Raw genomic sequence first — 17,927 nt, 5'->3', positions numbered from 1 at the left:
CAGTTTATGAGATAGTTTGCTGCAATGCAGAGGTCACCATCGTGTGAAGGGGGTGTGTCTGTCTTAAAAGGGTGTGACTGTCGCAAGAGGGTGTATCTATCTTTAAAGGGTGTGACTGTCACAAGGGGGTGTGTCTGTCACCTGAGTCAGGGGCATTTTTCTATTATTTTTTTTCTTTATCTTCAAAATTACTATACCAGTTTTTCAATCAAACCAGGCTCATAGAATCCATGGATGAACATTATTAAATTGTCCAGTGACCTTCAACTTGTTTTGCATTATATGCACAAGGTCATCACTAGGAAATACTAGTAAACAAAATAGAATGGGGTCATGTACATGTACAATAGTATTCACACCAGACAAAGAGGCAGGAATGACAAAACCTGTACTAGTATACAACTGTATAAAGCACCCTTATATCATGCAGATTCGTGTTCACATGAGAGTCTTTTGGCCAAGAGAAGCGTTGTCATGATGTTGTCAGTATACAATTGATATTGATGGTCACTATACAAACTGGTTTATTGATATCAACACACAATGTGTCGCTTTTCTGTTATTTGCACATAAAGTGATATTTTCCAAAGGGTTGACAACAACTTTACCCATTCCTGCTGTTTATACATGTATATTCTATCGCCAAATGGAATCAAATGCTATCGGTTTTATGTGGAGCAAATGGTGTCATTATTGATTCTGTATAAGAATTCATTGTACACATGAATGCGCCATGTATCAGCTGGTCTCGATTATTTACATGTATATTGATTCCATGTTGACATCCACTGCACATCACTAACAAATCAATATTACTGCACATCACTAACAAATCAATATCACTGCACATCACTAACAAATCAATATTACTGCACATCACTAACAAATCAATATTACTGCACATCACTAACAAATCAATATCACTGCACATCACTAACAAATCAATATTACTGCACATTCGCCATGTATCATCTGGTCTCGATTATTTACATGTATATTGACATCCACTGCACATCACTAACAAATCAATATCGCCCTGACTCAATCCTAACTGAAAACACAGAAGAGAAAAAAACCATTACAAATATAAAAATAATCTACATATATTATTCACTTGCACAGAGGGGGTATGTTTTGAGATAACTTTATACCACCCATGATTGCCTTGCTGATGACTAGTGCAATACATTCACTGAAAGTAGTTTTAGATGTGTTGCTAAGGCCACAACTCCAACCCTACAGTTTATGAATAAGTCCCTCATCCATGGATTATCACAACATTTCAGTGTCTGCTAAGATGCTGTTGCTATCCATCAGGTGTTTTTGCTAGTCTCCCACAAGCCTTGTAAAATAAAAAATAATTCATAGGGGCATCTCCAGTATGCAACATGTACTAGTATCTCATGGCTTCTGTCTGATGGGTGTTCACTTCATTGTCACTTATCGTGTTATACCCTTGCAGCTTTATACACACAGACACCTCGTGATTGCAATCAGGAAGACTACTAAGGGTCCCAATTTCTGAATGATTGTAGATTTCTTTAATAGGTGTACTCCTTACAGGGACACCTTAGAATCTAACCCAAGGCATCCTACTAACCCTAACCCTGACTTACACCTTACAGGGACACCTTAGAATCTAACCCAAGGCATCCTACAAACCCTAACCCTGACTTACACCTTACAGGGACACCTTAGAATCTAACCCAAGGTGTCCTACTGACCCTAACCCTGACTTACACCTTACAGGGACACCTTAGAATCTAACCCAAGGTGTCCTACTAACCCTAACCCTGACTTGCACCTTACTGGTGCATCTTAAAATTTAACCCAAGGAATATAATTCTTAATCAACTAATCTTACTCCCGACTTGCACCTTACTAGGACCAACTAATTCAGACCCTATCTTTAACCTCGAGTCCTACCAAAACATTTTAGAACATAACTCAAGACATAAGTCTAAACTTAATCCAAACATTAACCCTAGCCTTTATGGCTTACTCTAGAATATACCCCAAGAGAAAAATCTCGACATTTAGATATATCAACCACGTTTTCATTCATATGTCGATTTGATATATCCCAGTGAACTTTAAATAAAAAACACCAGAGACTCTTCCACATCTGCTTCATACTTAAATATTTTATTGACCATAGATGTCGACGGCAAACGAACAACACAGCTTTATGACAAATAAGATGACTTCAGCTTCTCTATCGTCATCTTATTTGTGTATCGGTTTATAATGATCTAGTTTGCAAATACGTGTACAGGGAACCACTGGGTTGAATGCTGTCTGACGTGTTCATACCGATTGTTAGGCCGTTCTTTACATCCTGATTTTGACTACTGGTTACACTGTTTACCTGATCAAGATAAAGGGGTCATGGCGGGTGTGACCGGTCATCAGGGAATGCTTACTTCTCCTAGGCACCTGGTCCCGCCTCTGTCTGTCTGTGACCGGTCATCAGGGAATGCTTACTTCTCCTAGGCACCTGATCCCACTTCTGGTATGTCCAGGGGTCCATATTTGCCTTTATCAATTTTGTGCTTTTAAGAGATTAATCGCTGTTTGTTGTCTTCACTTGTTCTAAACAAATTCTGACACTGGCCTTACGTCTTAACGGGATACACAAGAATCTAAATCAAGATAAATCTAAGCTTAAACCAAGCATTAACTCTCACCTAAGACCTTTATGGGGAACCTTCTTCGATAGTTTCACAAAAAGGACAGTTTTTCAGCATGATCGCAACTGCTCTGATGTCCAGATCTTTATCAGCATCTTTGTCAGTAGCTCTGGCGTGAGGTATTCTTTTGCCATTAGTAGCTCTGCATTAACAACTATTTACAAACAAGTTGATGTTGCAGGGGTTTTAACAGTCTCCTTTAAATTCTACGGTCGCTATAACGATGTAGTTCGCCATTACAACCTATCATTGGGTCAAATGCTGTATGACGTGTTTCATACGGATTGTTAGGCCGTTCTTAGCGCACTGATTTTGACTACGGATAACTCTGTTTACCTGATCGGGATATAGGGCTCACAGCGGGTGTGACCGGTCGACAGGGGATGGTTACTCCTCCTAGGCACCTGATCCCGCCTCTGGTGTGTCCAGGGATCCGTGTTTGCCCAACTCTCTATTTGTATTGCTTATGCGTAGATGGTATGAGATTGATCACTTCGTTATCTTCACCTTTCATTAATCTGATCCATTACAGGTGTGAGCCATTCTTCTGCTTTTAGTAGCTCTGCATTAATCTTACCCATTACAGGTGCTTTTCCAGTTTAAGACTTGTGATTTTTTGTTATACTTCATTCGGTGTTGGTGGTTCATAACTAATTAGTAAGGTGTTTTCTGCTGCTGCAATGACTGCCCTATACAAAGGATCATCCATGTTAAGAACTCCTTCAAAGGGCTTCCTTTATTTATAGACAATTGGTTCCCTTACTTGTCTTTGACTAGATGATCAGATGCTTGGATGTTTGTTTCCAGCTTTTGTAACTCGGTATAAGGTCTTCATATCTCGTCTTCAATCTGCTCTTTCTGTGTCATCTGCTAGATTTTCTGAATTCTTTTTCTTGTCTGATCGTGCACCTCTTTTGACTTCTCTGCCTACCTGTCTGTATTTTCCTTTGAGTTTTTCGCGAAGTCTCAGTTTCCGTCATGTATTTTCTGATATTCGTCCCTCCCTTTTCCTTTTCCAGTGTCCAAGTAACTGCTGCCTGTCCCTAGGAGGACTATTAATCACTCTTTTTGTACTTCATCATTTTCCACAAGCAAATCTGATTCTGGTCTCTGTGGATTTTAAGCCCCTTCAATATATCTAAAGGAGCAGAATTTGGGTTTTTCTTCTTTTCCTTGTGACGTTTGAGTTTTACTTTAGAGAACACTAGAGAGTGATCACCTCCTATGTATGTTCCATGTTTTGCATCAACATCCATGAGACTGCCTCTCCATCTCTTGTCGATAATTATATGGCCAATTTGATTTTTGATGTGATCATCAGGAGCGCTCCACGTAGCTTGTGTATATTTATGTGTATGAATATGGTGCCACTAATCACAAGACTGTTTTCTTGGCAAAGCGTAATAATGTCTTTCCCTATTTATTTATTCTCCTAGCCCGTGTTAACCCTTTCCTTGCCTACATTGGTTGATCCGTTTTTGGTCATCCATAATGAGTAAAGCAGATGTCTTGGAGTTACATCAACTGTCTTTTGCTGTTTGTCATAAAACGGGTCACCTCTGCATCCTCTGTTGTGGCATAGCAAACAATGATGGTAAGTTTGGTATACACCGAGTGGTATCTTGTCTTGATTAATCTTTCGTTTATGAGTTTCCATTCCAATAAAGTAGAGTACTAGATAATTTTCTTTATGTTAAAATGACAACTCCCATTCTATGATGGTCAATTGATCTTCCTGAATTCCTGAATAGAGGATGCTATGCGGGCCCAGATGATAAATGCACGGTACCACTACCTGCCCATTTAGTCTCACTGACTCCAAGGAAGCTCCGTGTTATGGTACTCCATTTCGCAAACCACTTCTGTCATTTTCTAGTCTGGTAGAGGGTCCGCACATTCCAGCAGCCCACTCTGCATATTGATTTAGGATGGAGGATGTCCGCTATCGAGTTGTTAGTCTCCCGATAGGTTTGACTGTCAACCGTTATTCTTCCAGTTTCCTGGTATGCAGATATCCTTCCTCCAACATCTGATTAAGGTTTTAAATAACAGGAGTGTTGGCGCCCTTCGCACAACCCCTTGGATTCTAAGGACCAGTGGGTTTTTCCCTAGTCACGCCTCGGCTTTTATATTTCAGAACAACATATCTCGACCCTCGTAGGTTATCCGTTGCACGAAAACGCGAACTTTCCTACACAGAATTTCGTTTTTGTTGCATTTGCCCTGCATTTATGGTCAGTAATACGCCAAAGGCGATTTAGGTGGAATAATCTAACTGCATCTCTGAACAGGACCTCGCCACACTTACCTGGTAGAATGGCTCCCATATACATGTTCCCACAATGTCGCAGAAACACCCAAAACGATTTTGATATCACTAAAGAATGAAGGCGTAAATTTAAAGTTAAATTTGAATACGTACATACAACTAACCACATAGACAGTTCACAAACCCTTAGCATATAAAAAATCATGAAATATTACTTGTACTCCAAATGCCCTTTCAAATCCTGAAATTCTACAAAATCATGCTTCAGATTTAAACATTTAATACCCCAGTCAAAGGGACGAATGGATGTGAGTTACCGTACCTATACTGAACTTCACAAAAACCTTTACAGACATAGATACATTACTGGATCCAGTAAATGTTCTACCAAGCCCCTATTTTTGCTCCTCACAAAAAGAAGAAACTTCAAACGTCTTGTGCCACAACATATATACCAGAAGTGGTGTTAATCAAATGTGGATTCTAAACAATTCCAAAGAACTTTCAGTAAATTTGAAATCACAAAACTTTTCTCAAATCAACAATATAAAAACGTATGACTCTTCAACACTTTACAAGACCATTCCTCACAATAAATTAAAGACTAGACTTTTTGACATCATAGACTGTTACTTCTTCAACAAAAACGGGAAAAGGATATGTACATTTTTACTAATCATTCAGTCAATATTACTTTGTGAAAACCATTCTGATTCTACGCACAAGTACATGTGGAGTTCATATTTAAAAAAAAAAAAAAAGACGCTGGAGCTCCTCATTGACAATATCTTCGGAGTCTTTGGTATGCCTTCCAACACTCTGTTTGAATTCCCATGGGCACGAATTGTACTCCTTTATCATATGACCTGTTTTTATATTCTTATGAGGCAGAATTTATCCAAAAAACTTCTACATGAGAAGAAAAAAAAAATCTCTTGCTGTGGCCTTCAGCTCGAGATTTAGATATATTGACATTTTATCTATTTACAATAATCATTTTCCTTCATACGTCGATTCGATATATCACCGTTAGACACCACGGAGTCTTCCACATCTGTTTCGTACTTGTATAGTACTGAACATAGGTGTTAACGGCAAACTCAACTTAATGACAAACGGGATGACTTCAGCTAGTTCATCGTCAACTTCCCATATTTATGGGGCTCACGGCAGGTGTGGTCGTTGGACAGGGGATGCATATTCCGCCTAGCCACCTGATCCCACCTCTATTTGATTATTTATTTGATAATGGGGATGCTTACTCCTTCTAGGCACCTGACCCCACCTCTGGTGTGTGCTGGGGTCCGTGTTTGCCCAACTCTTCCTTCTAGGGAGTTATGAGATTGATCACTGTTCGTTATATTCACTTTTCCATGTAGTTATCACTGTGATTCCTAGCATATAGATGAATACAAATAACAAATTAAGACACGTGGTCAGTTGCTGAAGAAATTCAGATTAAACCCTTCATGGTTGAGCGAGATGTCTGTAGCTGAAAGGGAAGGTGGATGGTTCCAGGTGAAAGGTATTGTAGATTTGTAAGAAAGGCAGACATAGTTTTTGATTGTGCGCAGTGTCTAAATCCCCTCGCAAGGTATTCTGATGGAATTTAGGTGGTGCGGATTTAGCTCAAATGAGAGAAAAGCAAAGCAAGAAAAGGGTACCTGCTCAGAACATGTTTTAATTGTGCATTAGCACCAGTATTTATGGATTACATTTAATTTCATGATTTATTAACTACACCAATTTTAAATACAAATAAAGGAAATATGATTTTTCATTAGACTGTCATGTGACCTGACTTTGGTATATATACCTCCTTCCCGCGTGCTTCAGGGGCGCGTTTTACAAAAGAACTTGCGAATTATGACCAATTAACTTTCCGTGCTTATTGTAAGATTATTCACTCCAATGTAAAAATAGTTATAAAAAACACCCAAACAAACATAAGGATTAAACATCAGAAAAAAGTTTTAATTCATCTATAGTTATTACTGGTCAATGTTTCAAGTAACCACGAACATATTGTATTGACGAAAGCCGACCTTCTTTTGCAGTCGGAAATTGGAGAGATACCCAGTAATGTGTCGGTTATTCTAAATAGAGGTGAGTCACATTTTATTATCATTTCTATAACAGCATTACACTCTTCTCGATCGAGCGTGCAAATGTCCCATAGGTTTCAATGAAACTGGTTTTATTTTTGTTTTCAATGCCAGTGACCAATCACATTTAACGAATGGCATAGCGTGGTCATCGAAATATGACCATACAGCCAACGAGTGAGTGAAATTTGCACGCTCGATGAAGTGAAGTTACACCTATTGCGAGAATTTCTCGACTTGACGGAAAAGGCCGAGCGATATATTCCGATCGCATCGACCTCGTCTGCCTATTGATAACCTAACTGTACAGGAAATGATAATTATACACGATGAACGAAGAAATCTACATACGAACGGCTACACAAGATGATTCAGACATTCTTTATAACTTACTCAAGGTACGGTTATCTAGTTTAACGAGATGTACAGTGTTTAAATCTCTAGGGTGCATACCTTTTCATGCATACACTACAATATATAATGTCAGCCTGACCTACTCGTTTGTACCATTAACTAGGTTAATAGGAAATGTAGGGGTGGATCCAGCGATTAACAACACTACGTATGTAATATTCATACAGTATTGAGAGTTAGTACCAAATGCCAGGATATCTAAAACAGAGGCTGTTAACCCAACATAAAGAAAAGGTACAAATGTCTAGGTATTACGTGATTTGACAAAATCGAAAATGAAAGTATTTCGAATTGAAAGAAATGTTATGATATGTGTTATGAATTCGAATTAATTGTCGGAATGAGAAATTATGGTGCAGGGGACAGTTTTTTTGGTTCTGAAATATGTGGGTAGAGGGTGTACATCAAAGTCAGATTATGACACACTAATGAAAAATCATATTTCCCTTTTATGTCAATACTAGTATTTCATATTGGTGTAGTTAATAAATTATGACCCTAAATTACATGAAATCTATACATACTGGTGCTGGTGTACAAAACATGCTCTGAGCAGATGCCCCTTTCTCGCCTTGATTTTCTCAAGTTTCATTTGGGCTAATTCACACCATCCACACACCATCACAACCCGTGCGAAGAGATTTAGACACTGCGCACAATCAAGAACTTTATCTGCTCTTCTTTCATATGGGGGTCATCCACCTTCCGTCTCAACTACAGACCTTTTGCTGGACCATCTATATTTCCATCTGGATTTCTTCAGCAATTGACCAACTGTCTTAGTTTCGTATTTGCACCCATCTTTTTATGCTACATGTAGGAATAATGGTGACACCTACATGTTGCATATCAACTTTTTTTTTATTAAGCGTCAATTACACTTGACATGTACCCTAAAATTATTCCATCCATTTTTACACATGAAAAATCACTTCAAATATGATCAGGTATTTCCATTTTTTAAGAAAGTTGACCGGACCCTTCGGGCTTTTATTGTGAAACTGTGCCTTGTTACCGATTGGATAAAAACTCGAGAAATAGCAGAGGAAATTATTGTGACAGCAGCGGATCGTTGTATCTTATAAACCTTTACTGTAAAAGCAATGATCCTACATATTTTTGTGGTTTAAAAAAATAATCTGCGCATGTGCGAGGTTAGGGATCAAATTTCAAAAACAAAAGGCAGCTAATAAGAGCGATATTTTAATCCTTTTTTTTTTTATTAATCAGCACTTGGAATGAACTTTTAGATATCGATGAATATTAATCTCTGATTACTGAACTAAAATATTCATAGGAATACTACAAAGTCTGTGGGAACTGATGGGAGCGGTGCCATTTTCCAAAAGCTGAGTTCGTAAGCTCGCATAATAACCCCTCCCCCATTCTCCGAATTTCGGTATCTAGCTGAGTTCGTAAGCTCGCATAATAACCCCTCCCCATTCTCCGGATTTCAGTATTTATTTTTTTCTGAAAGTAGATCAGAACTTCCCGTAAATTAAAATTACATGTAAATGGTGTGTATGCAGGTTGTGAGATGGGACAGATTGAAGTAACTCGACATCCTCAGAATTTACTGGAACTTGTTTACGGGTATCAAGGGCATTAGCATGCTAATTCATTTGGATCAACTGTGTAGCTCCTAGTTATCAAAGAAGTCACTCTTATCTAATCCAAAGTTCTTCTTTTAGAGTTATTTCCCTTGGTATTCTCCTTTTAATAGTTTCTTCTTTTACAGTTCATCCCCTTGACAAGCACCTGTTAAAACGTGCTCAACAGTTTCTTCTTTTAGATACTTACTGGGAAGTATTTTCTTCTTTTATAGGTATCCCACTTGACAAACTCACGTTAATACCTTCAATAAAAGTTAACAGTTTCTTCTTTAGAGTTACTCCCCTTGACAAACATCTATTATATTATTTACATACTAGAGTTACTCCCCTTGACAAACATCTATTATATTATTTACATACTAGAGTTACTCCCCTTGACAAACATCTATTATATTATTTACTAGTGACCCAATATTAGTAACTGATCCACTACTCGATTTCGTAAGTAAAATCCTAAGCACAAATAAAATAACAGGAAATAAAACTGCTATAACATGTATATATGAAAACTCCTATGTATTAAATGAAGAGTCTCTCGAGATGACTTACTTTGTCAATGACGTAAACTCTTCCTTCAACAGGAAATGCGAGATGGGGAGGGGCGTCTGGACGCGTTTGTTGTTACTCCTGAAGGTAAGAGTTGTTACTCCTGAAGGTAAGAGTTGTTACTCCTGAAGGTAAGAGTTGTTACTCCTGAAGGTAAGAGCTGTTACTTCTGAAGGTAAGCATTGTTACTTCTGAAGGTAAGCCTTGTTACTCCTGAAGGTAAGCATTGTTACTTCTGAAGGTAAGCATTGTTACTTCTGAAGGTAAGAGTTGTTACTCCTGAAGGTAAGAGTTGTTACTTCTGAAGGTAAGAGTTGTTACTCCTGGGGGTAAGAGTTGTTACTCCTGAAGGTAAGCATTGTTACTTCTGAAGGTAAGAGTTGTTACTTCTGAAGGTAAGAGTTGTTACTTTTGAAGGTAAGCATTGTTACTCCTGAAGGTAAGCATTGTTACTTCTGAAGGTAAGCATTGTTACTTCTGAAGGTAAGCATTGTTACTCCTGAAGGTAAGAGTTGTTACTCCTGAAGGTAAAAGTTGTTACTCCTGAAGGTAAGAGTTGTTACTCCTGAAGGTAAGCATTGTTACTCCTGAAGGTAAGAGTTGTTACTCCTGGGGGTAAGAGTTGTTACTCTTGAAGGTAAGCATTGTTACTTCTGAAGGTAAGAGTTGTTACTTCTGAAGGTAAGCATTGTTACTTCTGAAGGTAAGAGTTGTTACTTCTGAAGGTAAGAGTTGTTACTCCTGAAGGTAAGAGTTGTTACTCCTGAAGGTAAGAGTTGTTACTCCTGAAGGTAAGCATTGTTACTTCTGAAGGTAAGAGTTGTTACTTCTGAAGGTAAGCATTGTTACTTCTGAAGGTAAGAGTTGTTACTCCTGAAGGTAAGAGTTGTTACTCCTGAAGGTAAGAGTTGTTACTCCTGAAGGTAAGCATTGTTACTCCTGAAGGTAAGAGTTGTTACTCCTGAAGGTAAGAGTTGTTACTCCTGAAGGTAAGAGCTGTTACTCCTGAAGGTAAGAGTTGTTACTCCTGAAGGTAAGCATTGTTACTTCTGAAGGTAAGAGTTGTTAGTTCTGAAGGTAAGAGTTGTTACTCCTGAAGGTAAGAGTTGTTACTCCTGAAGGTAAGAGTTGTTACTCCTGAGGGTAAGAGTTGTTACTTCTGAAGGTAAGAGTTGTTAGTTCTGAAGGTAAGAGTTGTTACTTCTGAAGGTAAGAGTTGTTACTCCTGAAGGTAAGAGTTGTTACTCCTGAAGGTAAGCATTGTTACTTCTGAAGGTAAGCATTGTTACTTCTGAAGGTAAGCATTGTTACTTCTGAAGGTAAGAGTTGTTACTCCTGAAGGTAAGAGTTGTTACTCCTGAAGGTAAGCATTGTTACTTCTGAAGGTAAGCATTGTTACTCCTGAAGGTAAGAGTTGTTACTCCTGGGGGTAAGAGTTGTTACTCCTGAAGGTAAGAGTTGTTACTCCTGAAGGTAAGAGTTGTTACTTCTGAAGGTAAGAGTTGTTACTTCTGAAGGTAAGAGTTGTTACTTCTGAAGGTAAGCATTGTTACTTCTGAAGGTAAGCATTGTTACTCCTGAAGGTAAGAGTTGTTACTTCTGAAGGTAAGAGTTGTTACTCCTGAAGGTAAGAGTTGTTACTTCTGAAGGTAAGAGTTGTTACTCCTGAAGGTAAGCATTGTTACTTCTGAAGGTAAGCGTTGTTACTTTTGAAGGTAAGAGTTGTTACTCCTGGGGGTAAGAGTTGTTACTCCTGAAGGTAAGAGTTGTTACTCCTGAAGGTAAGAGTTGTTACTTCTGAAGGTAAGAGTTGTTACTTCTGAAGGTAAGAGTTGTTACTTCTGAAGGTAAGCATTGTTACTTCTGAAGGTAAGCATTGTTAGTCCTGAAGGTAAGAGTTGTTACTTCTGAAGGTAAGAGTTGTTACTCCTGAAGGTAAGAGTTGTTACTTCTGAAGGTAAGAGTTGTTACTCCTGAAGGTAAGCATTGTTACTTCTGAAGGTAAGAGTTGTTACTTCTGAAGGTAAGCATTGTTACTCCTGAAGGTAAGAGTTGTTACTTCTGAAGGTAAGAGTTGTTACTCCTGAAGGTAAGAGTTGTTACTTCTGAAGGTAAGAGTTGTTACTTCTGAAGGTAAGCATTGTTACTTCTGAAGGTAAGCATTGTTACTTCTGAAGGTAAGAGTTGTTACTCCTGAAGGTAAGAGTTGTTACTTCTGAAGGTAAGAGTTGTTACTTCTGAAGGTAAGCATTGTTACTCCTGAAGGTAAGAGCTGTTACTTCTGAAGGTAAGCATTGTTACTCCTGAAGGTAAGAGCTGTTACTTCTGAAGGTAAGAGTTGTTAGTTCTGAAGGTAAGCATTGTTACTTCTGAAGGTAAGCATTGTTACTTCTGAAGGTAAGAGTTGTTACTTCTGAAGGTAAGCATTGTTACTTCTGAAGGTAAGAGTTGTTACTCCTGAAGGTAAGAGTTGTTACTCTTGAAGGTAAGAGTTGTTAGTTCTGAAGGTAAGAGTTGTTACTTCTGAAGGTAAGAGTTGTTACTTCTGAAGGTAAGCATTGTTACTTCTGAAGGTAAGAGTTGTTACTTCTGAGGGTAAGCATTGTTACTTCTGAAGGTAAGCATTGTTACTTCTGAAGGTAAGAGTTGTTACTCCTGAAGGTAAGAGCTGTTACTTCTGAAGGTAAGAGTTGTTAGTTCTGAAGGTAAGAGTTGTTACTTCTGAAGGTAATCATTGTTACTCCTGAAGGTAAGAGTTGTTACTTTTGAAGGTAAGAGTTGTTACTTTTGAAGGTAAGAGTTGTTACTTCTGAGGGTAAGCATTGTTACTTCTGAAGGTAAGCATTGTTACTTCTGAAGGTAAGCATTGTTACTCCTGAAGGTAAGAGTTGTTACTTCTGAAGGTAAGAGTTGTTACTCCTGAAGGTAAGAGTTGTTACTTCTGAAGGTAAGAGTTGTTACTCCTGAAGGTAAGCATTGTTACTTCTGAAGGTAAGCGTTGTTACTTTTGAAGGTAAGAGTTGTTACTCCTGGGGGTAAGAGTTGTTACTCCTGAAGGTAAGAGTTGTTACTCCTGAAGGTAAGAGTTGTTACTTCTGAAGGTAAGAGTTGTTACTTCTGAAGGTAAGAGTTGTTACTTCTGAAGGTAAGCATTGTTACTTCTGAAGGTAAGCATTGTTAGTCCTGAAGGTAAGAGTTGTTACTTCTGAAGGTAAGAGTTGTTACTCCTGAAGGTAAGAGTTGTTACTTCTGAAGGTAAGAGTTGTTACTCCTGAAGGTAAGCATTGTTACTTCTGAAGGTAAGAGTTGTTACTTCTGAAGGTAAGCATTGTTACTCCTGAAGGTAAGAGTTGTTACTTCTGAAGGTAAGAGTTGTTACTCCTGAAGGTAAGAGTTGTTACTTCTGAAGGTAAGAGTTGTTACTTCTGAAGGTAAGCATTGTTACTTCTGAAGGTAAGCATTGTTACTTCTGAAGGTAAGAGTTGTTACTCCTGAAGGTAAGAGTTGTTACTTCTGAAGGTAAGAGTTGTTACTTCTGAAGGTAAGCATTGTTACTCCTGAAGGTAAGAGCTGTTACTTCTGAAGGTAAGAGTTGTTAGTTCTGAAGGTAAGCATTGTTACTTCTGAAGGTAAGCATTGTTACTTCTGAAGGTAAGAGTTGTTACTTCTGAAGGTAAGCATTGTTACTTCTGAAGGTAAGAGTTGTTACTCCTGAAGGTAAGAGTTGTTACTCTTGAAGGTAAGAGTTGTTAGTTCTGAAGGTAAGAGTTGTTACTTCTGAAGGTAAGAGTTGTTACTTCTGAAGGTAAGCATTGTTACTTCTGAAGGTAAGAGTTGTTACTTCTGAGGGTAAGCATTGTTACTTCTGAAGGTAAGCATTGTTACTTCTGAAGGTAAGAGTTGTTACTCCTGAAGGTAAGAGCTGTTACTTCTGAAGGTAAGAGTTGTTAGTTCTGAAGGTAAGAGTTGTTACTTCTGAAGGTAATCATTGTTACTCCTGAATGTAAGAGTTGTTACTCTCGAAGGTAAGAGTTGTTACTCCTGAAGGTAAGAGCATGATAAAGAATGAAAAATCAGATGATATTCTTGTAAAACATCAACATCGTAGTTGAATTATTATTTATTTTTTGTAATTTCAGAATTCAAAAGGGATGGATTTGGAGAAAATAGATGTTTTGAGGCTTGTGTAGTGGAGCATAAAGACAGTTAAGTATATAGGATTGAACAGTTCAAATTTCTCTGAAACGTTTCCACCATGACAAAATAAAGATACAAAGATCATTGATCTTTTCCCAAACAGATCACAAAAATTTGATCCCACAAAACTGCAGTGTTTAGTACAAGTTCAATTAAGAAAAAACAGTAAAATCATAAAATGAGTTGTTGGTTGTAAGCTTGAAACATTTCCAAGATTCAGAGATTCGTAAAGTTCATAGACTACAAAAACGTTTTTGATTTGCAGATAAGGAGGTGATCGGATTTGCCACTTATTTCTTCGGTTACAACGGTGACTGTGGTAAAATTTTATACCTGGAAGACATTTTCATCAAACCAGTATTTAGATCTAAAGGATACGGAACGGCAGTTTTCAAGTATATGGCAAAGGTATAATATCCCCCCACCACAAAAAAAACCCCCAAACAAAATGTAGACTGTACGTTATATTAGTAATCTGTACATTATATTAGTAATCTGTACGTTATATTAGTAAGCTGTAGATTGTACGTTATATTAGTAAGCTGTAGATTGTACATTATATTAGTAATCTGTACATTATATTAGTAAGCTGTATATTGTACATTATATTAGTAACCTGTAGATTGTACGTTATATTAGTAAGCTGTATATTGTACATTATATTAGTAAGCTGTAGATTGTATGTTATATTAGTAAGCTGTAGATTGAATGTTATATTAGTAAGCTGTAGATTGTACATTATATTAGTAAGCTGTAGATTGTACGTTATATTAGTAAGCTGTATATTGTACAATATTAGTAATCTGTACATTATATTAGTAAGCTGTAGATTGTACGTTATATTAGTAAGCTGTAGATCGTACATTATATTAGTAATCTGTACGTTATATTAGTAAGCTGTAGATTGTACGCTATATTAGTAAGCTGTAGATTGTACATTATATTAGTAAGCTGTACGTTATATTAGTAAGCTGTAGATTGTACATTATATTAGTAAGCTGTAGATTGTATGTTATATTAGTAAGCTGTAGATTGTACATTATATTAGTAAGCTGTAGATTGTACGTTATATTGGTAAGCTGTAGATTGTATTGATTAATTGTTGTTTAACGTCCCTTTCGAGAATATTTCACTGATATGGAGACATCACCACTGCTGGTGAAGGGCTGCAAAATTTATGCCTATGCTCAGCGCTTATGGCCATGCATTGAGCAGGGAGGGATCTTTATCGTGCCACACCTGCTGTGACACGGGGCCTCGGTTTTTGCGGTCTCATCCGAAGGACCGCCCCATTTAGTCGCCTCTTACGACAAGTGGACTTTTGCGAGAAGGGCTGACTTTTACAATCAACGGCTGACTTTGACATGAGCAAAATGTACGGAAACCTTTTCGTGACATATCTGTATACATGAATACGTGATGAACCGATGCAATATACAAAAATGTTCAAGTTTTCTATTCATGATAGAGGTGTAACTACGACACTGATGCATAATGTACACACGAACTACAAGCGGAAATGCATGGTGTGACTTCAAATCCTTAACATTTATTCATAGAATCAAGTTGATTGTTTTAGAATTTGTTATATTTTCACAAGACACGTTACATATATAATGTACGTTATATTAGTAAACTGTACGTTATATTAGTAAACTGTACGTTATATTAGCAAACTGTACATTATAGCAAACTGTACGTTATATTAGTAAACTGTACGTTATATTAGTAAACTGTAAACTGTACGTTATATTAGTAAACTGTAAACTGTACGTTATATTAGTCAACTGTAAACTGTACGTTATATTAGTAAGCTGTAAACTGTACGTTATATTAGTCAACTGTAAACTGTATGATATATTAGTAAGCTGTAAACTGTACGTTATATTAGTAAACTGTAAACTGTACGTTATATTAGTCAGCTGTAAACTGTACGTTATATTAGTCAACTGTAAACTGTACGTTATATTAGTCAACTGTAAACTGTACGTTATATTAGTCAACTGTAAACTGTACGTTATATTAGTCAACTGTAAACTGTACGTTATATTAGTAAGCTGTAAACTGTACGTTATATTAGTAAGCTGTAAACTGTACGTTATATTAGTAAACTGTAAACTGTACGTTATATTAGTAAGCTGTAAACTGTACGTTATATTAGTAAGCTGTAAACTGTACGTTATATTAGTAAACTGTAAACTGTACGTTATATTAGTAAACTGTACGTTATATTAGTAAACTGTAAACTGTACGTTATATTAGTAAACTGTAAACTGTACGTTATATTAGTAAACTGTAAACTGTACGTTATATTAGTAAACTGTAAACTGTACGTTAGAACGTTATGCAAGATTTCATTCCTTTGTAGATTACGTTGGGGCGTGGAGCTCGCCGTATGGAATGGTGTGTTATGAACGATCCATCGTGGAACGCCAAGACGATAGAGTTTTACAAAAAATTTAACAGTATCGACGACAACTTAAAGCAACTGTATCTTCATGGTGACGTTTTACAGAAATGTGCAGAGTAAATGTAGGATCACATACAGCATGATGAATAAATCTATCTCAGAAAATTCATTGGCATTGTAGCATATTCGTTGATAATATATGGAATTGTCAAGGTGACGAATTCGACCTGGCAATATGCATTCATTTTGAAATATTTATATTTCTGATGTTTTTTTTTTTTTTTTGCTTTTGATATTTCTACAAATTTGTAATGATAGCCGGTCCTCATGAATGCGTTGCAGATGGGAACAATGGACGCGTATGAATAGGGCATCTACTTTAACGGCTAGGAATTTCGACAGGGAAATGTAAACATACAAAATAAAATTCCTGATTGAAAGTACACGAGAGTATGAACCGCGACGCTTCACGCCGGCATTATTCATGGATCACTCCGCGCTCGATGACAATAATGAATTACAATTGGTAGAGATATCGAAGACATCATAAAATCCCTATATTCATACAACAATAGATCGCATATGATGTTCGTCTCTCACTGATGAAAGGTGAAGATAACAAACAGTGATCAATCTCATAACTCTTATAAGGAATACAAAATAGAGAGTTGGGCAAACACGGACCCCTGGACACACCAGAGGTGGGATCAGGTGCCTAATAGGAGTAAGCATCCCCTGTCGATCGGTCACACCCGCCGTGAACCCTATATCATTATAAGTAAAAAATGACAAATATTCGACATTCAAAGGATCATGAAAAAATTCATGTCTGAAAGCCCAAAGATCAACCTTTAAAGACTTAACATTTGCAGTAAAAGCAAGGAGCATTGGCCTCTCGGTATGTCAAAGTTTAGCCCTCGTGCGACACACTACAACTTGGTGCGATTTTGTTCGAGTTACATGTGAAATGTGAGAAATGAAAGACAAAGATAACGAACAGTGATCAGTCTCATAACTCCTATAAGCAATACAAAACAGAAAGTTGGGCAAACACGGACCCCTGGATATACGAGAGGTGGGGTCAGGTGCCTAGGTGGAGTAAGCATCCCCTGTCGACCTGTAACACCCGCCTTAAGCCCTACATCTAGCCCTATATAAATAGGACGATGTAATCACCAAGAATCGTGTTATCGAGATATAGATACTTTCTAAGGAACAAATCAAGTAGGCAAATATATGACTGAGAAAGAATGGGTTGAAATCATCAATTTCAATGTTGTAAACCTACTCGTGAAACGCGAACGAAGTGTTCGAGGTAAGTGCAGGTTTCTGAAATTCGGTGATAAATTTGATTGATCAAGATATAACAACACTATACAATACTCTTTGCAATATGATGTTTGCAGAAATGATGTGTATTTTTGAGAAAATTGATTTTATATTCACCGATACTGCGCTTGCTCCGCTTTGGAGCAAAACCCTCGTGATCCACAATGACGACACTGTATACGGGGGTGCTACGGGGAAACCTGATCGGATCACGCTCGTTCTTCTCCGGAACCGGAAATAATACTCGGACGTGGATCGATGCCAAAATTACCTCAACTTGATACATTAATTCGCCGGAAGCGCGCATGTAGATGGCATTAAATAGCTAGAACCAGATCCCTGTAAAATGTGTTA

The 17,927-nt window shown here is 37.5% G+C and overlaps 1 protein-coding gene across 1 annotated transcript; it reads left to right on the top strand.

Annotated features, from left to right (window-relative positions):
• Positions 1-7,325: 7,325 nt before the first annotated feature.
• LOC125655169 (thialysine N-epsilon-acetyltransferase-like) lies at positions 7,326-16,413 on the top strand. Its single transcript, XM_056143229.1, has 5 exons — positions 7,326-7,462; positions 9,673-9,724; positions 13,777-13,842; positions 14,100-14,242; positions 16,203-16,413. Exons 1-5 carry the CDS (start codon positions 7,394-7,396, stop codon positions 16,362-16,364), a joined length of 492 nt encoding a protein of 163 aa, XP_055999204.1. The 5' UTR covers positions 7,326-7,393; the 3' UTR covers positions 16,365-16,413.
• The last annotated feature ends 1,514 nt before the right edge of the window (positions 16,414-17,927 follow it).

The sequence above is a fragment of the Ostrea edulis genome, chromosome 7, assembly GCF_947568905.1.
Source record: "Ostrea edulis chromosome 7, xbOstEdul1.1, whole genome shotgun sequence".
NCBI classification, from domain to species: Eukaryota; Metazoa; Mollusca; class Bivalvia; order Ostreida; family Ostreidae; genus Ostrea; species Ostrea edulis.
This window is presented reverse-complemented; position numbering and strand designations above follow the sequence as displayed.

Coding starts and splice junctions, on each gene's coding strand:
- LOC125655169 (XM_056143229.1), top strand. CDS start 7,394: ATGAACGAAGAAATCTACATACGAACGGCTACACAAGATGATTCAGAC. Junction 13,843..14,099: donor TGTAGTGGAGCATAAAGACA/GTTAAGTATATA, acceptor TTTGATTTGCAG/ATAAGGAGGTGATCGGATTT. Junction 14,243..16,202: donor TTTTCAAGTATATGGCAAAG/GTATAATATCCC, acceptor ATTCCTTTGTAG/ATTACGTTGGGGCGTGGAGC.